We start from the raw sequence: 22512 nt of genomic DNA, 5'->3' as shown, positions 1-22512 counted from the left end.
TAATCAATTGAAGACTAAATAAAGAACTTCTGGTCAATTGTGAGAATATAACATGGTCCCACGCCACAGTGAGTCTTTCCTCCTACCCAATCTAGAACTTGGTTATCACTTGTTTGGAACACTATCGTACAAGCCAAGTCCAATGATCTACCTGGACAAAGTTGACCACTGGCCCGCCTCATGCCTGCAGCCCCAGTGAGATGGAAGCTTAGGAGGCTGACTGGGCCTCTTTAAAAAGCAGCCCCTGGGCCCTTTCTCTGGGGGGTACAAACAATGTGGCAGGGCAGGGTGAGGGCGGTTTATGTGTGTTCTATGAAGTATCAGAATTGTTTAAGTACAAAGATCTGACAATATCAGAACACAATAAAGGAGTGACTGTGACATGTACCATTAACGATCTGCCAACCAGAGAATGTGGCCCAATGAGTAATTCTCATCCAGTAGATCAACAACTCTTCCTCCTGCAAAGGGACAGAAACACCTCTTTCTGGGTTTAGATGCCTGGACAAGGATGGATACTGCAACATGAACCAAGAAAGAGTACGTCCTTTTTCAATGCTGAAATGCAACAACGGGTAGGAAAAGAACAGAAGTATATTAAGTCATTTAACACTTGCATGCCCTAACCTTGGTTAAAGTGGGCACAAACTTCTAGCAGTTAACTTGGGGGGAAAATCAGCTTTGCTTCATGATTCTCGGACTGCTGTATTGTTAGCTACCCTGCAGTGGGGGAGGAATTCCTTCGGTGGTCTCCCAAGAGGGGACTCTGAGAATACTGTGGCTTACACATCATGATCCTCAGATGGGCCATTCCTCCCAACAAGCTGATGCGTTAAACAGCAGTACAGTACTTCCAGAGGGACCGGCGTGTCGCGTGTGCAGTTTATAGACAAAACAAAAACTGTTGGAAATGATCTGGTGGTTAAAGAATGTTCCATAATTTAGATTTTCTAGTCTTTCCAGATACAATGGTACATTGGAAAATTTCCTATCTTACATATCTTTTTGTCATACTCTAGTCAAAATATATTGGCATTGACAAAAAAAAATCGACTTAAAAAAAATCACTGAATTATGATTACGACTTAGCACTTGTGTAGACGGTTATTCTGCAAAAGACAAGCAAACACCAGACGGAAGTATATAAAAGTAATTATAAAATCAAGAATTTATTTGTTTTCATCTTTTTTAGAAATAAGGTTTAAAGACAAAAAAGTTGCAAAAATGAGTTTTGTTTCTAGGTAATTCCAAATACGTAAAATACAAAAATATATTTCCACATCTTTATAGAATGAAAAGAAAACCACATTAATCATTTGAGATTCTTAAGATTTTCTTTACTCCTCCCACAGATGAATTCAAATATAAAAACGGATGCATGTTTACATTCTGAAGTCCCAAACTCCAGCAGCCAAGTCATTACAGTTTATTTTGTATGTGCAAAGTAGACATTTCATACGTGCTGTAGGAAGCAGAGTACAGGCTCAAGGGAGAATCACCTTTAAATGCTGACGGTTTTCAAAGTACAATGCCCTTGTAACAATGTCCAATAGTACATACACTTGTGGTCACCGTGGACTTCTCTTTTTAAAGTAAATACAGCTTTAGGCATAACCCTTTCCAAGGCTAGCTTGGAAACACTGAGGTGACTATGTTACTTCAGACATGATGAACAGTAATCTGTCAGTAACCAAGCCAGGAGAGGGTGGGTTTTTTCCGTTTCTTTTCTCTTCTCCATCTAGTAAGTTCTCAAGGAGGGAGGGCCTAGTGCAGTCAGGGATGCAGGGGTGGTAACTGTCAACTGAAGACGCCACCTCTGATGTGGATGGTTTCGTTCAATCCATGCTCCACCAGCTTTATGTCTTCCAGATCATCCTTTATGATGCTAATTAGGTGGCTTAGACCTTCCTGCTGCTGCTTCAAATGCTAGAGATTCAAGGAAAAAAGATCAGATCGTGGTGTGTGCAATTGGAAGCGACCCGCAGGGAAAACTTTTTCCACTTTTTATTTAGCAATACAGACTCTATCTAGTAACACAGCTCCCTATATAGGGAACAGACATACGTAACGTTTATACTCTTTTGCTAATAAAAGCTTAGGTGACCCGCAGTAAAGACATGCTCTAAAGAGAGCAAATGCATAGTGAGCAATAGTTTCACAAGTTTCCAAAAGAGGCAGGTACTTTGTCCCCCCCATCCCCCAGATGAAGTGTTTTAGATCATCATCTTCACTGATCTTTGTTGAAATACAAGGGTGTGCTAGTAAGAACGGGAAGAGGTAGAGAACTACAGATGGTAACTGCAGTTCTACCAGTCTGTCTCCCGTGAGGGAGCCGTTTTAGAAACTTCACGGGTATTAACTCATCAAGACCCTCTGAGCCCCCTCTGGGGTCTCATCTCACATTTACAGATAAGGGAACTTGAGACATAAGTAACTACTCCAAGGTCACACACTAGTAGGTAGTGAGCTAAAATCCCATCTCAGATCCAGATAGGGCTTGTCATTATTTTAGAAAGGCGGGTGTTCATATTACTTCCAAATTCATTGCAGCTTTCACACAAAACACTTTAATATAGCTCTTTATTGCCATTTGCTGATTTTGGGGTTACTATTACAGAAAACAATTAAAATGAGAGTATTAAGAGTATATGCATGCTTTCCAAGAACCTAGAGGCCAAATTTGTTTTACAATACATAAAGCAATAATATCCACTCGAAAGCACACATAGTAAGACAGCATTTATTAACCCAAAAGTTGGCAGTCTGAACGCACTCCTCTTTTCTGGAGAAAGACCTGATTATATAGCCTCGAATACCTTGTGGGCAGTGTTACTCTGTCATACGGGACCTCTGTGGCTCCAAAGTCAACTCTCCGGCCCCTAACAAAATTCCCAGGATGCCGCCAACAACCAGACCTAACATATTCCACGGAATTTCCTATCTTCATTTGTTTCTTAGGACACCTCCGTGGTTAGACTCTCTTAAAGCCGTTTACGCAAACTCAAGGAGGGCTTCTGAGCCTGCTTATGTGAAGCAGCGTGAGAGATCCAGGCTTGGCGACCCTGCGGACAGAGCCAGGAGTGCCAAAAGATCTGCACACAAAACGGGAAGGTGGGACCTCGAGCAATTGGTGCTCAAGGTTCAGTCTGCCTACAAACACTGACAAAATGCAGCTGCCACCGTCTGAGGTTGGACTGCGACTTGTGTATCTCTCTCAGCTGCTGCTGCAGCTCTCCAGGGCTGCCCTGCAAGGAGACTTCACCTTTCACCGGTGTGCCCTGGCCCAACAGTAGTTACCTGCTTGATTTCTCGTAGCAGATCTGCATCTATGTAATACCTCTCTTCGGATCTGACTTGTCCAAAGTGATTCTGCATACGGATTTGGGACATCAATTCGTTTAGTCGCCCCTAGAAACAAGACTGGGTTAAACTACAATAGCCACAATAGCAATGCTCTGTGAAAAACAACTCTTTACCCCCCCAAAAAAACCAAAAACAATTCTCCCACATCATGTTTTATGAAAAAGATAAGCTGAAAACCTCTTAAATTTAGGAAGAAAATTTTCATAAAAGAGCATATAATAAAACCATTAGAAAAACTGATTTTGGTGTGAAGAAGCTACTTAATTTTTCTGCAAGTCCCTATAAAACAAATTCTGGTTTCATGGCCTTACTAAGTGCTCACCTTGAACTGTGTAGGGGCATTTAGTTCACACTGAATTGTATCTAGTTGAACTCTCAATTGCTCTTCATCTGCCTGGATGGCGTAGCCACTCTTCCGCTGAATTTCCTGCTTAATTAGAACCTATGCAAAGAAAATCCAGCACTATCAATTATGCAATATGGGACTTTTTTACAATCATCCGCTGGAAAAAAATTGCTTTTACATTAACAATATAGTAGGGCTAACAACAGTTCAACATTTGAATTATGTTTTTCGATTTTAATTGGGCAAGTTATCTCACATGCTCACTGACTTACACTTAACCGTTTAGAAACGCGTCTGCACGGCTTTAAAGCCAGTTCCAGAAATAGCGTAATGCCGATAACACCAGCTCTAGACGCTGACAGCTTTCCTGTCTGTCTGTCTGAACACGAGCCATAGTTTTTGTTATTAAAGTAAGTGCTCGTCAACTTTTTCACATGAGAAAAGCAATGTGAGTCAATGCGAACTCAAAGCAACACTGCCTTTTTGAGTTTCTGATTTTGGAATGGTTAGCAAGAGTAGAAAGCCTGGTCTTTCTCCCAAGAAAGGCTTGGTTTCAAACTGCGACCTCTCTGATCACAGTCCGTGTAACCACCATGCCTGCCACCAGGGCTCCAGACAGGTTTGAAACCTCTTTCTACCCTGGGTAGAAACCTAGTGTGAAATGCCTCTACTTTTACCAATCGTCCTATCAGTTTTTCCTAAATAGGAGGCTAAGTGAAAAAGCACTATAAAATCACTGAAGCCTTTATTAAAATGTTAAAAATGGGAAGCTACTGATTCTCAACATATCCTGAACAAAGTTTACACCTGCAGACTTCTGGAGGTAAGTGTTTCATCTCTCTAACCCTTCCCGAAAAAGTTCTCCGCTCTTCAATTTACACCACGTCAAACTAGTCATGTTGACATCCTCGAAGGACTCAAATTATGTCCTTTGAAACGTTCTTTCAGTTTGGGGAACAAAATGATGTTTGAAGGGGGAACATCGGGTGTATGAGGTAAGGTTTCCCAATGAAGTTCTTGTAGGACAACATTTACTACCTTGAAGAATGAGCAGGTGACAGAAAACAGAAAACAGTTCCTTGGTGTAAATTTCCTAGTCTCTTTTGTTACCGATGGGTTTCAATTTTCTTAAAATGTCTTCATGTACCCCCACCCCCCGCCTCCCAAGATTGTCCTTGGACAAAAAATTCTATTGCGGTTATTCCTTTGGACATCGCAAAAAAAAAATCACCCATAACCTTCTAAGCTACACTCTGTCTTGAATTGGCCCAGCAGAGACCCTTGGAAGCCACTTCTGCTATTGGAACCCCCCCATCCCCGAAGTACAAGTTTATACTGAGAGGACTTTTCTGCTGCCACCCACTGAGTCAGAGATGTTTAAATGTGTGTCCTTTGAGGTAACTGTCTGCAGCACGAAAGGCTCTTCCTAAAGCTTGCCAGAGCAGGACAGAGGCCAGGATCCAATGGCTGAGGAGTCCAGGCCCAGAATGAAGCCCTCCTGACAAGAAAAACTATCGAGTATTTCTGAACCTGAATTGTGAACTGTTAACTTCCCTGGTAAACTAATAATCATGAGTACTGTCTGTGAGTCCAGGGACCACAGCCAGGAATTAACAAACCCGTGAGACGAGTGAGTGAGTGAGTGAGTGAGTGAGTGAGGAGGGAGTGTTCGTGTCCAAGCTGATCAAGGAGAAAAGAGGGCGGAGGCTTATCAGATGTCAATGTCCCTGAAGGAAGGGGCTAAGGCTAAGGGCTCACGGACTATTCTCTTCCTTTCCCTTCATGAAGGGACGAGAGAGCAGAGGCTGCCTTCTAACATTTTCACAGAACCCAATAGTGGAAAACCCTAGAATTATGTGCTTATTGATGTGATACAAGATGAAATACATCACTACCTAGCAAGCCAGAACCATTATCATCTGCATCTATTGTACCTCTAATCCAAAAGGGGACATTGAAAACTGCCCCCGACTCTTGAAAAAGCAAACCATAGTTTAAAAAAAAAGTCAAGGGACTAGGCACTTGTAGACTTAAAAATAAGATACAATCATAAAATAAAATTATAAAAATAAAACTGGAGAACCTTGGTTAGAATATCAATTTTGGGGAAAAAAGTTACAAAGGCAACAGGAAATAAGAAAATGAACTAGTTGCAGATATTACACAATTATGAAGTGTCACAATGTTTACAACTTACTTTCACGGGATAAAAAATACCCCCAAACACAAAGAGAAAATAGAAAGTCTCGTGTAAAAATGTTAACCTTTCTATAGATTGGAAAATTTTCAAAATAAACCTTGAGAGGGGAAAAAAAACCCAGAATGATTACCTGTAAGGTTCTATGGGAAAGATCCATGAGTTTCCTCTTGTATTGTGCAATTTTGGCCACAGTAGTAGTTTGATTTTTCTGTAACTCACTAATATCTTCTGATATGATCTGTTAAAAGTATTACAACAATTGTAACTATTTGTCAGATATGCCTCTATACAAACATAGCTTCTCTAATTCTGTTGGTGGTCAGTGCTATTGAGTCAATTCTGATACACAGCAACCCCACGTGATGTTCTTGACTCTGCTTTTCACCCCAGCAGTTTGCCAGGCCAAGGATGAGTTCGAACTACCAACCTTGCATTTTGCAGCTAACTGATCACTGATCTCTCTACCACCCAAGCCCACTTTTGTATTAATAAGGCTCCATAAATAAAAGCATTTAATAAAATAGCTCATGCACTCTATTATTGGCACTAAAAAGTCTAAGTACCGTAAATATTCGAGTATAAGCTGACCCAAATATCTGCAGAGGCACCGAACCTTACCATAAAAACTGCATTAATATGAGTTGAAAAACTCGGCTTATATACGAGTATTGGCGGTAATTAGCTAAGTCAGTAATATTAATTCTAAATTCACTATCAGAATGAAGTAAATCTGACTTGTGGCTTGAGAGATTTTTCCAAAAGAAGGCAGCCATTGAAGACTATAATTTCGAATTTGCAATGCACGCTATATTGTTTTCCCATAAGGCAAAAAACAGTAGTACACATACGTGGCAAAAAGAATCAAAATGCCTACACCAAGGGCTCAAGCAGAAAGCAAAATGTTTTGAGAACGATAATGGCAACAAATGTACAAAGGTGCTTGACACGATGGATGGATGGATGGATTGTGATAAGAGTTGTAAGAGCCCCCAATAAAATTATTTAAAAAAAAAAGAATCCAATGCCTAAATATTTCTAACTCCTCCCAGACCCCGAGGCTGGAATGCTAAAGGCTTACATCTAGTCTGGTCTGATGTTGCTTTGTCATCTGATCTTGAACCTTCAGTCTTCTCAGCAGCTCTTTGAAACCCACCATTGGCACAGGGATTAATCTGAAGAAATGCAAATGGTTAATTTCAGACCCCAAGCCTATTGTTAAAAAATATGTGTAGATTTTTATAAATAGTAATATTGTACAAATTCACATTAAATTTCTAGGCTCCTACAGCAGATGGATGACCTGGAAATCAGCAATGTTACACTATGAGACGTTATTCAACTCTCCTATTGTACGGATGAAGAATACGTCCAGCAAAAACCTGCACCGTACAAATGCAGTTACGGACTGTCACTCAGATTTCTCCAGCAATGTTTTCGCCACAATATGTGGCCTTACCACACTCAACATTTCTAAAAAGAATGAAATGACTATCAAGTAGCTTCATACATAAGAAATCATGAATCACGTCTGCTTGCTTCCCTGGTCTCAAATACGGTGCTACACAATCAAGATCTACTCACTTTTCTGAGTCAGGGTTATCCACCTGGGCTTGTTCCCATATAATAGGGTCAACTCCTATCATAAAGGAAATATGTTAAAAATTACTTTTCATATTTATATTAGCATGGAAAAGGGCTTTCTAAAGCAAGACAAAAAGTCCCAGAAGCCGTAATAAAAAGGGGCAAAGAGGAACACTGTCAGAGTGCCTATGTCCTTCTAGTATAAAGCTATGATATCCTAGAAAAGGTAGAAATAAACTTTTTTTTTTTTTTTAGATTGAATAAAGCCAAACAAAGTACAGGTTGAAAGGACCTGTAGGCTAGTAGAGGAACCTCCAGGTTACAAGAGTTCCTACAGACAAACACTAAGAGGAGCAAAGGGTACCAAAAAATACAAACAGGCTAACAAACATGAAAATATGCTCCACTTCACTAGTTATCAAGAAAATGCATAGTAACATAAGTACTAATTTCTTGACCTAAGAATGGCATGACTTAAAAAGTCTTGTAGTAATAATCACCACTATTGATAAAAATGCAGCAAAACAAGTTCTCTCATACATTGCTGGTATGAATACACATTGGTAGCACTTTCTGTGGAGAGCAACTTGGCAATATTTAACAACAAAGTTCTCACAGTCTGATACTTTCATTTCCACTGGACTACTCTAAAGAGCAACACGCCCATGTGTTCTAATACAGTCACAACGATGCTAACAGGATAGCATGCAATAGTAAAAAGCTAGAAACCTTGTCAATACCATGGGCTTTGGGTCATTTCATTTTTTTAATATGTAAGGTTTACTTCCATCTAGTGACATGGAAACACAAAGACGTATGAGCAGGCTTCAAAAAACATTCTATAATCTCGGAATTCTACTTTTTCATGAACTTTGTGCAGTCCTTTGTACTTTTACAGTGGAAAAAAAGGCAAGGCACAGTACATGTCAAACCTGCATGTGTACACAGGGGAGGTGGCCGTTCATGGGAAAGCAGCAGAAGGATGAGCAGGCTTTTCGCACACACCTTTGAAGGCCCCGATGGAAGGAACTATGGTGCAGTGGTTGAGAGGGGCTGCGAGCCGACCAGCTGCTCCCAGGGAAAGCCCTGGCAATGTGCTCCTGTACGGATCAGACTAGGAAACCCTGTAAGGCAGTTCCACCCTGTCTTTTCCAGTCCCTCTAAGTTGGAATTTATTCAGTGGCACACAACACGAGTGTGCTGTTGTTGCTGTCTTAGTTCCAACTCACAGTGGACAGCAGAATGGAACACTGTCCAGTCCTATTCCTATGACACCCTCAGAACGGTTATGTGTAAGCCCATTACTGCAGCCACTTTCGCCTGTTCTTAGTCCGGAAGCTCTGCTGACACCTGTCCACTCTGGGTGCCCCTGCTGAGAGTTAAAATACCAGTGACACAGCTTCTAGCATCATAGCAACACACAAGCCACCTAAAGCGACAAACTGACACAAGTGGTGGGACACAAATGTGCACGTTCTATGTCAGATCTCAGATAAAGGATAAAGAGAACACCACGGACGGTTGTTGGACGAGAAGAAGAGAGCTAGTGGAGGTCTACCACACTTGATCGGCTGCTGCATCTCCAATCACGTACACAATGTGACGCGCACTCAAGCTTTATTTAAACATTCCATTAAAGTGAGATAAACTATAGATTGAAAAATCTAAGAATGCTTTATCCTTTTCCAAAATTTCTACCAACCATATTATATAGTAAAACGGAATGAATTAATGACAATAAAAATTACCAAATCTATGTTCCAAATAAGTTGACATTGGTTTTATTAACTGATAACCAACACTTCCCCAAATAGATGATTAGTCAATCTTGAAATTTCTTAATGTGATGACACTAGACACATACCAGCAGGGGGATTCTGCAAGAGCTGTTTGACCTGTGCAGGAGAGAGTTCTGTCCGAGCCATAGAAAGGGTCACTCCAAGTTGCTGCAGCTGTGTTTTGATGTTGGCTTGCTCAAAATGGGCATAGAGAGTGGTCGCTGGGACCCTCCTGGAAGTACCATTTGGAGAACGTTCAACAACATATATGACAACTTCTGTCCTAGAAAGATATCCAAGTTACAGGGAATTAAGCACATAACTTATAGCCACAAACAGCAAAAATGATGATTTTATAATGGTGCAGAGTTGATTTTGGAAATGGCTGTTTAAGGTGAAGAAAAGGAAAATGTTTTTGCTAAAATCTTGGATACAAAACAACGTTTCCTTATATAGCAACTTAAATGATAGATGGAATGAAACAGGCAAATAACATTATTTGTAAAAATGCTTGCTTAACTGCAAAGTTAGACTCAAATGGTTTTCATTTTTTCCAGAATCAAAGATCACTTTGAGGATTCTGTTAACCCAGCGGGTCTCAACCTTTCTATTGCCGCGACCCTTTCATACAGGTCCTCATGTTGTGGTGACCCCCCCCCCACCATAAAATTATGTTTGTTGCTACTCCATAACTGTAATTTTGCTGTTATGAATTGGGAGACCCCTGTAAAAGGGTCATTCGACCCCCAAAGGGGTGGCAGCCCACAGGTTGAGAAGCACTGTGTTAACCAAACCAAAAGCCAAAGTCCATTGCTTCATGTTGATTCCAACTCCTGTCGACCATGTGGGCGAGATTAGAACCGCCTGCAGGGTTTCCAAGCCTATCATCTTTAAAGGAGCAACTTGCCACCTCTTTCTTCCACTGAGCGAGCGGCCTGCTGGGCCAACATTTTGGTTGGCAGTCAAGTACTTAACCACTGTGCCACCAGGACTCCAGAGACTGCTAAAGCTCACATACTGCTTGTTCAACATGAAGACCGAGTAAAATCTGATTTCAATGATGATATCTCATTAATAAGAATCCTTCTAATATAAGCACCCTCAAATACTAAAAAACTATACACAAGCAAGGGAAGTAGACCAATTTGACTTATCCAAGAATGAAGTTGAATAGGAATTAATGATTTGACTCCTAAAACATTCCAATATCATCTTTGGAGCCCTTTATTTGTACACAGCCATGGCAAATGTTTGCTCCTGTTCTAAAGTTAAAAAGAAAATCCAAACAGTTATTAGCATATAAATTAAGAAATCTAAACTTAAGGGAGGGCTTTTAAGTATATACAAATATACTAACCACTAGCTCAGTGAGAACACATTGAGCTCTGAGATTTTGCTTCAGCAACGAAAGCATTAATCACGATTCTCAATGGACTAAGGCACACAAAAAGCAGTAATATACTGAATCTGACTTACTGATCGTCTGGCAATGTTTTAATTCCCTCCACATTTACAGCAAGGGTCTGGTTTCCTCCTAAAACTTTATGCAGCGATTCCACCAACTGCTGCTGCTGGCTTCGGATATCGGTTTCTTTTCTGTTGAAAACTAAAACCACCAGGCCATCTTCGTCTTTGTTACTGGGCATACAACTGTAACCGACTGCCTGTGGAATGACCGGAGACATTGCAAACGTCAACAATACAGAGGGAATGTAAATCAAGTGTGGAATGCCTGGTAAGACAGCTTCAGAGCGGGAATGACGAAGCCCGAGGAGGTCACACAATCACCAGCGACCTGAGACCATAAACAGGGAAACCAGTATTTCCTCTCCTACAGGAAGTAACTAAAGAAATGTTACTCCATATTATTGTTGGTGCTTAACACTGTTGAGACAACTCGATATATCATTTAATACGGACTGTAAATGCCATAGACTAGTGGGTTTTCAGTTAAAATTTTCAGTTAAAATTTCTTCCACCATATAGCTGACTCGGGAAGTTTTAGATATATAAATAAGTCCTTTATAAATATTCATAAGGCACACTAATATCACATCTTACAAATGCTATGAAAATATATAATGATTTTATAATTTCATGTTATACAAAACTTGAAGCAAGTTCGTTTTTTATATATTTATCTTGAATAATAATAAATTTATGTAATATTAAAAATGGCCAACTATGTATAAAGAATAACTTCTGGATAGAAGCCTTTTATCCCTTATCACCAGTTACGTGCAACTTAAAAAATTTTAATTCACTATATTAGTGTACATTATGCACATTTATTGTTACACCTCAATTTCTTAAAAAGAACATTTAAGGTGTTAAGGTATAATAGTCAGTTTATGACTTACGTTACAGTCACAAATAAAAAAAATAACATCTCAACTGTATGCACTCAAAAGACATATTGCTTATTGCTGTTAGACTTATGCTAAACAGACGCTCTGTGCAGCTGGCCACGCTGTTAGTTAACCAAGTTCCAACCTGATCCTCAGCTTTCCAGCTTCACAGACAGGATCAGGTAGGTACAGGTTGATTAGGCTCCAGAGACTGACAAACCAACACAACTCATAAGCAGCTGAAATATAAACCAGATTCCAACTCATTAATTTGTTATGGCCAAGCTGACACTATTGAGATTGCCTAAGAAGTCAACTTTGTTTGGTAGGCAAGGAATCGGCAAAGAAAAAGGCTTACATTGCTTCCAGGGCTCTGGTATGCAGGTCTCACATACGTATATCTGATCTCGGCAGAATAACCATGTGCTGATTAGAGTGCACTTCCTGGGCAATGCTAGGGGAATTTCATTAAACTCTAGCTTTGGGTCTCCCTTTAAAGCTCCCTGTTATCCTCTGCCACTCTTTCTTTCTCAGTCACGCTTGTCACCTTCACCTACACAAACACTACAAACATCAGAAACCACTTCAATTTTATAATTCCTTTCTTTCTCTTTAAAGCAAAGTATAACTGTACCACACTCAAGGGGTGCTGAAGGGCCAGGCAGCCATCTCCCTGATACTATTTCAATGCAACTACAGTCTCTCTCACATCATTCTTCAAAACAACATCAAGAGCAGCACAATACCTTAAATCGACAAAAAGGATTTTCTTGGGTGAATTCCACTGGTGCGTTGTTATTGTTAAAATATCCTTTTCCTGTCCCCCAAAAGGCCTGCAGCTGATTCCATTTTGCCAAAATGGCATCTCTTTCATCTCCCAGTAGGGCTGGAGCAGAGAGAGCACTTGCCGTATGTATCAGTTGGTTGGATTGGGCTGGAGCTTGTGCAGGCTGACTGAAGAGACCACCTAGTGCTAAAAAGTACCCAGAAAGTTAGTCTCTTCAAAAGACAAACGTAATCAAGTCAGATCCTAGGTGTGATAGGCAGAGTAATGGTCTGATGTTTGTGAACCTGCAAATATGTTACCTTAGACAAGAGACTTCTGCAGCTGTGGGCTGCATTAGAGTGTATGATGAACTTCTCACAGAGCTCTACCAAACCCTACTGCTTACTCTTGGCATCACGTCAATTCAATAGCTGCAGCACCACCTACAGAAGACTCTTGCAAAAAATATATATATAGCAAATTCCAGTTTATCACAAATACACGGACTAAACGTAAATGACCCAAGAAAGAAGCAAACAGACAAACACAGAATGAAGAACATTTCACAAGACAACTGACCCCGTTTCTTCAACCATTCATGAGAGGGCAAAACAATGGGGAAAGTGTGGAATGCTCTTCACCAAGAAGAAATTTAGGAGGTATGATGTGCAAAAGAATATAGACCTTTTTAAAATCATGATGTGAACAAATCAGCATTTCTCCCCCAAATATTAGATTGAAAGTATAATAGGAGGAATTCATGAATTATTCAGTGCAATAATGTCCACATTTTCATAAGGAAGCATAAATAAAGTAAGGGTGAGACAACAACAACAACAAAAACATGAAGGAAAAAGGAGGTAAAGTAGACGTAGCAAATCTTGCCTTTTGTTGAATCTAGTTGGTGGGCATAAATAGGGGTTCACTTTATAATTCTACTTTAATGAATGTTACAATTTTCCATAATTGAAAAACAGTGCTCATCAGATAATTAATGACCCTAAACTATTTGATAAAACTGATGCCAGATTAATTAGTAAGCGCTCGTTCCAATTCAGGTATACACAGGGTTCACAGTGAGCACCCAGCGGTAACAAGACTGCGCTCTTTCATGAAGCAACAACTTCAAGCAGTTCAACTGTAGAAGAGGGAATAGTATTTAGCTGAAATACAATGAGATTAAAGTATGTCCTTTTGTTACTGCTTTAAGTGAAAAAGAAAATTCCAGTTGTGAATGAGGAATATGGATGAGAAAGATCACTGGGAAGAGAAGCTGGAGGCATTGGTGCCCAGAGGGAGGGCTGGAGGAATACTTTACAGCACCAAGGTCTTTCGGAAGCAAGAGGGCAGGAGATCCAGCACAGTTTGCAAAGTCTGAGATCCTCAATCGGTAGAGGTGGCAGTAGATAAGAGATTTTGTCAGAAGAAACAAACAAAACCCAAATTCATTGCCATCGATTCAATTCCAACTTATAATGGCCCTAATAAGGACTGGAGAGGCTGCCCCAGTGAGTTTCCAAGACTGTAACTTGTTATCAGAGTAACTGGTGGGAGACTGTAACAGACTTGTGGTTAGCAGCCCAACATGTAACCCTTCAGCCACCACTGCTCCTTTGGTCAGGGGAAGCTGAAGAAAATTGCAACTAAGGATTCTATTTGCTCTATAAAGTAGGGGGTCAAAGCCATCAGCTGGAAGCGCAAGCAGGATAGTCTGATATTTGAAAAGAATAGGGCTTAACATAACTGCAGTGGAAAATAAGGAAATTAAGTTAAAAAAATAGAAACTCTGATATTACAGTTCCAACTGAGGTTGGCAATCAAGAATTTAGAGATGTACGACTCACTGTCTACTATGTAATCTTAGGCAGCTGGGTAGACAGCAGAGCTGTGTTGGGTCTGTCTCCCCACTCCCGCTCCCCACCTCCCACCTTCAGGCAAATGTGTCACATACAAGAGCAAGTTATTTATTACTGGCCAAAGTGCCTAAAATGCAAGGACATGAAGCCTAAGCTATTTAGTGAGACCAGTGAGAATTGGAAGGAGCTGATGGCAAGAGCAGAAAATGCTAGTGGTCTAAAGATTCTGATGTTTTTTAAGAAGAGTTATAATGGAAGTGGTGCTGTGTTTATATGCTGGGCTGTGATCTGCTTCGTCTGCAGTTTGAAACCACCAGAAGCTCCTTGGGAGAACTGGTGCTATTTCTGCAAACAGTTACAGTCTCCAAAACATACAGGTGACTATGAGTCAGCACTGACTCAATGGCGGTGAGTTTGGTTTTATAATGGCTGTAGGGGAGCCCTGCTAGCTTAGTGGTTACTTGTTGGGCTATGATCCGCAAGATCTAAAGTTCAACACCACCAGCTGCTCCTCTGGAGAAAGACAGGCCCTTTCAATTCCCCTAAAGTTACATTCTTGGAAACTCATCATCGGTCGGGGGAGGGTTGTGCCCTGTCCTATAAGGGCCGCTCTGAGTCGGCATCAACTCAATGACAGTAAGAGATAACGGAAGCAGCTGAAAAGACAAGCTAAATGGTTTAAGTAGGAGTATATTGTGGGATGTTTAAATGTATGATTTTGGAATAAAAAGCAGAGGTAATGACTGCTTGGGTGCAGTCACGTGGATGCTAAAATAATTCAGATTGATAGCATGAGTTAGAAAGAAAAGCAAACCTTGGGGCTGGTGTCAGTTTCCAGTGAGTACAAGGTACTGTGTAGAAAATCAGCAGATCTGGGTAGCAAGAACATCAAGCCAGCCAGGCGTTAAAAAATAAAGTAAATGCTTCACGACCTGGCAGATGAAAGTCCTTACAATAACAACCACGGTCCTTAATGATTTGGCATTCGCCTGCACAGAGAAAGAATGACTGAGGAATGGTATGGGTTTCAGTTGAAGAAGAGGGAAGAAAGAGTATTCAAGAGCCTGAGAGTAGAAGGGAATTTGGTAATCATGGAGCAAGAATTTGTTTTGCCATTCAGGAGGCCATGATACCTGAATTCTTCTAGTCAACTAAGTTGTACTGACTCTACAATATAAATCCCCACTTGTCTCCTGAGTTCTCTTCACTTCTGACTGCCATTACCTGAATTCAGGTCCACACCATTTCTTGCTTAGATGAGCTTCAGTACCAGTCTCTTTGGCCTCACCTGAAGCCCACTTATAATCTACCATCCTTTTACTTTTATTGCTCTCAGAGACCCTTCTAAAAATCGGATCACTTCCCAGTCTGGCTTATATCCTACGATAGCAGAAATGCTTTACGGGCAAAATTTAAATTCTCTAGTAAAACACAGTATGGCCTCTTTCAATCCAGTCTGCATCTCGCTCTCTAACCTTAACGTTCACCACTCACCCCAAGCTTACGTATACTCTAGAACTGTGCTGACCCAGTCACAGGCCCCACCGTCCTGATCAGCATGCCATGCAGCCATACCTCTTTCAACGCTGCTCTCTCTGCCTGGAATTCCCTTTTCTGACTTCAACCAATTGCCAATCCCGAGTCATCCTTTAGGTTCTGGTCTTCCTTGGCAAGCCATAATACCTTTAATGTGGTTTTATTTCAGTATTTCATTTTTTAAAAATATATACAATTGGATGCTTAGCATCCTATCCCCTCTTAGTGACTGACATATAGTAGACTTTCAATACATGGCTATTACCTAACTGAATGAGCCCCTTTCATTTTGAAAATGAACAGCACCACACACATTCCCATTTTTCCTAAGAAAAGTGTAATAATAATTTAAAATAGCTGAAGAGACTTTACAAAGTAATCTCAAAACAACCTGCAATATCAGCTAATTAAGAAGCTATTAAATACTAATTCTAGGCTGTGTCAAAACTGAAGAGGCTCACTCACACTGGCCAATGATGGGACAATTTAAACAACAGTGAGAAGAATTGTAATGGATTAAAAATACCAGTTTGAATTTTTTTGTTCAAAATAACATTTTGAAGCAAAAATTAAAAAGTAACTAGTTGACCAGCTTTGGAGGACTATGCTGGGAACTAAGTCTGTATTTGGGAAACTTGTAACAAAGGGAAAGCATTCTCCAGATAGATGAAACGGAGTTTCTCTCTGCAGAAGGAAACGAAGGGCACCATCTGCAAGCCTTAGTAAAGTAACAGATTTGGGAAATGATCACCAATGGCTGCTGAAACCACAGAGACAGCCAGATAAAAGGCCTCTTCAAGAAACACCCGCTTGTTGTACTGTGCTGTCTCGCATGTTGCTATGATCCTGGATTCCACACAAGTATTTCAAATACCAGAATGTTTTCCTATAGAGGACAGGCTTCGACAAAAAAAAGAATATGAGAATATGCTTTAAAAAACCAGCCAACAAAAACCTTATGGATCACAACAGAACACTGTAGGACGTGCTGGATGATGTTGGAAGGCTCTCTACAATGCCAGCAAGGTCTTAAACATACCGGTCAAAGGTCATGAAGATGGTACAAGACAAGGCAACTTTCAGTCTAGTGCTCGTAAGGTTGCCAAAGAGTCCAAGCAAACTCACCAGTACCTAACAATGAAACCAACCGACACTATGTCTAGAGCAGTCGTGCGTGCGTGTGTGTGTGTGTGGGGGGGGGGGGGGAGATGACAGGGCACAAGTTTTTCCTACAGGAAACACACAAAAGAATAGGTTATAATGTAATCAGCCAACTCCTGCCTGAAAACTCCACAGGTCAAAAGATGCAATTTGGTTTCCATTTAAAGAAGCTGAAGGAAATGAAAAAGAAAGCTACAAGGAACACATAGAAGAGTTAAGAGGGCAAAACGACAGTCCTACTGAGGGATGCATACTTATGTGATAAAACTGTAAATGAATTTTCTTTAAAAAGCTAGGATGACCATGAAAGACAGAATAGAGTTGCTCTGAGGGGAAGGAGGGGAGGCTTCCGAGGCAGCTGCAGGGAGCCCGCCCCTGATATGCGCAGTGGGAACAAATGTCCAAGCGATCCATTAAGCTGCATTTTGTGCAGTTTCTCCTCTGCCAAATAGATAACTAGAATGATACTAAATGCAAGTGCCTTAGAATCCTACTCATGGCAATCTGCAATTCTTTGGAATATAGTTTTTATAATACTTTAAAAAAAGAGAGAAAATCTAATTCACCAAAGTATTTCAAATAGTGCTTTATACATAGAAAGCAACAACACAAGAGCCTCAACAACAAAAGATCCTCACATACTTACTTGTTTGCTGCTGCTGCTGTGTATTAAATCCTCCAAATCCCAGTCCAGTTCCTAGTCCAGTCCCCAAACCAGTACCAGTTCCTGCTGTTGTGCCAAAACCAGTACCAAATCCGAAACCTTTGTTCTGAGTACCACCGAAGAGCCCTTTCAATGAAAAATGTGAATTGCATCATTTAAAAAGATATTTGGCCTCTCCCTCATTACTGTCCGCAGTGACTTTGGGGGGTGGGGTGGGGGTTCTTACCAGTAGTGCCTGTGTTAGTTGGAGCCGAAAAGCTGAATGCAGAACCTGCTGTGGTTGTCGTCGTCCCAAACCCTCCAAACCCACCTAATAAAAGGAGATATAAAATAGGAAGAATCTTTTGTATACACGAGAAGTCACTTCTTCAAATATAAAGCCAAAGAATGTAGACTTATTTCCTTTCTCTTTCAACATCAATTAAAAAAACAAACAAAACTCTACTACTTAGCAAGAAGTCACTATGCTGCCAGGAAAAGATAAACTAAGTATTTTGAGTAGAAATATCACAATGAAGTGGTTAACAGCAGCTGGGGAAAATCAGCCCATTGCTACAATCGTTAATAAACTCTAAAAAGACTACAGAGTCTTTTAAAAGTAGGTTACAAATTCAAATGCCAGCAAGCAGCAGGCTGGTAGCATTACTGAGTAAGAGAGATTGGATGTTTCCTGAATAGTGGCCCGATTCAAAAGAACAGCCTAAGGCTTGTTTTTGAAAATGGCAGTTCTTGAATTCCAGATTACTGTCGCAGGGGAATGCTACTTTAGGAATGTCACACATTCTCATCTGCCCCCTACCAGAGATATTCATTTTGGCTTTCTATATGAAATTTCTTGATTCTTACTTCTTAGCAGCTAACTCAATGGTTTAAAAATAGTGTGCTAACAAATCAAAATTGATATTGGTCTACTGCATTGCAGCTTGGCTGAATTAAACCAATTCTGGCTCACATTTTTAGTATCAATTAAACACAGCATTTCCCCCCACCAGAGAAAATCTATCAAGGTATTGACTCCAACACAAGACCACATTTCTTGAGAGAGAGAAGGGAAAATAGCACACAGATGGAAAGCGCTGGCAGGATGGGAAAAGAGCTGCAGGAGGCCACTGAACCAGCTTGGCAACTAGGACAGAAAGCAATGGAGACAAAATAAATCTTTTCCTGTCTAACTGGCAAATACATAGGGATGAAACCCCAGCCAATCTAGAGCGAGTTGGTGTTTTTTCTCTCCTTACGGTCAGGTTTAAGTCCATTAATGAGGTCCCCAGAACACTTTCAAGATAAATGTTGAACCATTACTGGTCTCTGACTTATCAAAAAGGTTTTCTGATATTCCTACTTGAATCTCATATTCTGGTATGCAAAACAATGATGCATCAATATAGTAAAAAGAAAGAAAAACCTGACAGTAAACCATGGAATTCTGATTTGAAAATTAACCGAGTAAATTTCAGACTGTGTGCTGCTATAATTGGCTACCAATGAGTCCTCTCTCTGTGTGTGTGTGTGTGTGTGTGTGTATGGTATGATCTTTTGGAAGCAGATTGCCAGGCCTTATTTCTGAAGTACCTCTAGGTGGGTTTGAATTGCCAACCTTCCTGCTGATTGTCCATTGTGCCACTCGGGATGAGTTAATGTGCCAACCTGGCTGATAAACACATGTGGGGTTAATTGAGGGCAGGGAGATAAATGGCTCAGTGAGCCTAGCCTTTCTAGTTATTAGGTCTCTTGCTTTCTAATGGTCGGACCAGGGTGCAGCTGCCTTAGCCAGTTCCCTGCTTCAGCTGACAAGGCTCACTTCCTGCAAGACATCCCTGAGGAGAAGCCACATGCACCTCCCCCGATGCAGCCCTGGGTGCTGAAGCAGCCGTGTGGAGACGCCTGCCAGCACTGAGATGCTTACACATTCACCGACTCTGCTTTCCTCCTGCAGTTGGCGTCATTGCATCTGTTTTGTGAGATGGAGGAGGACTTTGTGGATTGGTGTCGGACATATGGGTTAATGCTGGACTTGTGGGCTTGGGCAGCACTGGGCTGGGATGTTTTCTCGATGTGCACTTAACTTTTATATAAAACTCTCTTATACATGAGTTTCTGTGGATTTGTTTCTCTAAAGTCCTAAGACTAACACACAGGAGCACCTACATTGTCTGCAGGTGTATGGAAACACTCTTTTTACTTGTAAGTTCCATTGCAGTGCTGCCAGCCATACATTTTTTGAGAAAAATCAGCTACAGAACTAACCAGTATTCTCAATTTCCTTCATTATCCCTCATGTCAACTGAATAAGATATATTCTGATTTGGATCCACATAAAAATAATATCTTATCATGCTGTTTAACACCAAGAATATTTATTAGTCATAGTGGCGCTACAAGGGTACAAAGTAAAAAATAAACACATGAGAATTTCTATCAGCCCTTTGTGAAGGCTAAACTATTAACATATACAAAAGATGCAGTTAAAACAATTACATTATCCCAACTCAAAATGCAACAGTAATGATATCAAATGAAAATGAAATCAAGCAAAGACCCACAGGTTTATTATTGTTGAATTAACACTTCGGTGGCTTTATTCAGAAACCAAAATCATGTGATGCCCAGTGCCAATTTTAAGCAAAGTAAATATATTGAGATAGTAATATGTGATCACCCCAAATAATCTCAATGATAACAGATTATTTTATCTTTGGAATTTTCAAATGCTCTTGAAACTGATTTCAATTCAGATGCTAAGGTGATATTCCTAGTGAAGTAATACATGAATGTTCAACATGCCAGCGCTCCCAAAGATGTTTTAGAGATTAAGTAATGTTTACCAAATGCTTATAATTGGCATGGGCCTAAGTGACATAATGTGAGAGTATAGACAATAAATTCATATACGAGCAGCTGAAAGATTTTTCTATGTAGTCATTACATGTAAAGAAAACACAAGCCTATTTGAAATTTCCATATACCCATTATAGTCTGTATTTTCCAAAATTTTCAAGTAGTTACAAGCAATCCAGTTACCAAAAATTTTCATCACTTATCTATTAGAATGCAAAGATGACTACCTTAACTTCTAGAATTCAGTGCTATCTCACTATCAATTTACTCTCAGGTCATTTCCCTCCCCCAAATTCAGTAAAGAATTGGGGACTCTCTTGATAATCATGTGTTTTCTAGAAATTATGTACCCTAATCTGCTGGGCTGACCAAACAAATCCATCATTTTCCACCTATAAACAAGGCAACCACTGCTGTTCGTATAAGACTTGTTTCTCTTTGGAAACACAAGGACAATCGAATGAAATTTCAATGGAAGATGGGGGAAATGAAAAATGACTGCAGGAGTCCAAGAACCCCACGAACAAGTGAGCTTATAATTTGGAATATATATTTTGGAAGATGTAGCCAAGAATTTGGAAGATATATTCTTTCCCAAAGAATATTCTATTCAAAGTACTGATCATTTGGAAGTCATATTTTGTTAAATGCCAATTTTCGAAAAGAACATTCTAATTTCCAAGACTTCCCGGAACCACACCTTTTACAACAGTCAAAACCTAATACAAACGTTTTTCTCAAAAACTTAGTGTTAAGGAATACATTTCCTTTCCTCATTAGACAGCTTACTGAAAGGCGAGGAACCATGATATTATTCTTGGACTCCGGCTTCCAACACTCATTACACATACCGGCCCACAGTATCTACCTGCACTTGCCAGACTGTTACCAAAATTGAACGGAGTTGCCGAAGTGGTAGAAACACCGAAATTCCCAATATTAAAGTTCACTGCAGGATTAGCAGTTAATCCGAAACCCCCAAAATTAAACCCACTGGCGGTGGAGTTGGCAGTCTCAAGCCCACCAAATCCTGATAGGCGTGTAAGCAAAGAAACAAACAAGAAATTAAAAGGGGGAAAAAAGGAGGGGGGGGAGAGAAGAAGAAAGCAAGATACGGATTAGAAGAATCGGCAGCAGGTTTCACAGACAAATCTGCAAATAGTTTTAAGGAAGTCGAGGGGGCCGGGGCCGGCGAGGAGGAGCGCGGTGCAGACCAGCAGCGAGGGCCCAAGGGGCGCGGAGGCCGGGTTCCGCCCCGCCAGACTCCGGGTGCAGGCAGCCGCGGGGTAGCGCCCCGTCTTCCCGGCCCCTCTCGCCGAGTCCGGCTGCGGGAGCCCCACGAGCCTTCCCGCCAGGCGCCGGCGCGGCGGCGGGGCGGGCGGTCTCGTGCCGAGGCGAGAGGAGCCGTGTCCGGAACCGTCTCGGGGGTCCCCGCCCCGAGTCCGCCTCGCGCGGGAAGCCGGGGCCTGGCGGGAGAGGAGGCGGGGCGCGCGCGCTCCGAGTGGCGCCTCGGGGGCCGCCCGGGCGGCTCGGCCGCAGCCCGCCCGCTCCGACGTCCCCAACGGCCCGCGCGCGGGCGGGAGGTCCCAGCGCGCCCGGCCCGGGCCCGGCAGATGGAGGGGGCGCGAGATCCCGCGGACGCCTCCCTCCGCTCCCGGGGGGAAGCTCCGGGAGGCTCACTCACCCGCGGGGGCCGCCGTGGCTGTCGCGGTGCCCGAGGTGCCTGAGGGAGCCCCAAAGTTGAAGGCCATGTCGCGGGAGCCGGGAGCCGGGGCGCTGCGGCGGGCACGCTCGGTGCGCCCGGCTTCGCGGTCCGGCCGGGAAACCGCGCCCCGCACCTGGAGCCCCGCCTGCTCCGGGGGCGGGAGCACCGCGCGGAGCACCGCGGGAGGAGCCGGAGGAAGCGCCGGGCGGGCGGGCTTCCGGGGGCGTGTGTGGCATCACACGGGGTCGTGGCCACACAGGGACACGCCCGGAAGCTCCCGAGGCCCTGCCGCCCGGCCCGGCCTTCAGTGGCGTCCGTCCGGGGAGCGGTGGGCGCCGAGGTGAGGTCGGGCCGGGCTGGAGCCGGCACG

The 22512-nt window shown here is 42.0% G+C and overlaps 1 protein-coding gene across 1 annotated transcript; it reads right to left on the bottom strand.

Moving 5' to 3' along the window:
- Positions 1-1150: 1150 nt before the first annotated feature.
- NUP54 (nucleoporin 54) lies at positions 1151-22275 on the bottom strand. Its single transcript, XM_075544181.1, has 12 exons — positions 22122-22275; positions 17826-17909; positions 17582-17725; positions 12363-12589; positions 10745-10932; positions 9355-9551; positions 7491-7545; positions 6988-7081; positions 6040-6147; positions 3686-3805; positions 3298-3408; positions 1151-1926 (listed from the first exon to the last, which is right to left on the bottom strand). Exons 1-12 carry the CDS (start codon positions 22186-22188, stop codon positions 1798-1800), a joined length of 1524 nt encoding a protein of 507 aa, XP_075400296.1. The 5' UTR covers positions 22189-22275; the 3' UTR covers positions 1151-1797.
- Positions 22276-22512: the final 237 nt, after the last annotated feature.

The sequence above is a fragment of the Tenrec ecaudatus genome, chromosome 3 (assembly GCF_050624435.1).
Source record: "Tenrec ecaudatus isolate mTenEca1 chromosome 3, mTenEca1.hap1, whole genome shotgun sequence".
NCBI lineage: Eukaryota > Metazoa > Chordata > Mammalia > Afrosoricida > Tenrecidae > Tenrec > Tenrec ecaudatus.
Note: the sequence above shows the minus strand (reverse complement) of the source record. Positions and strands in the feature narration are given on the sequence as shown.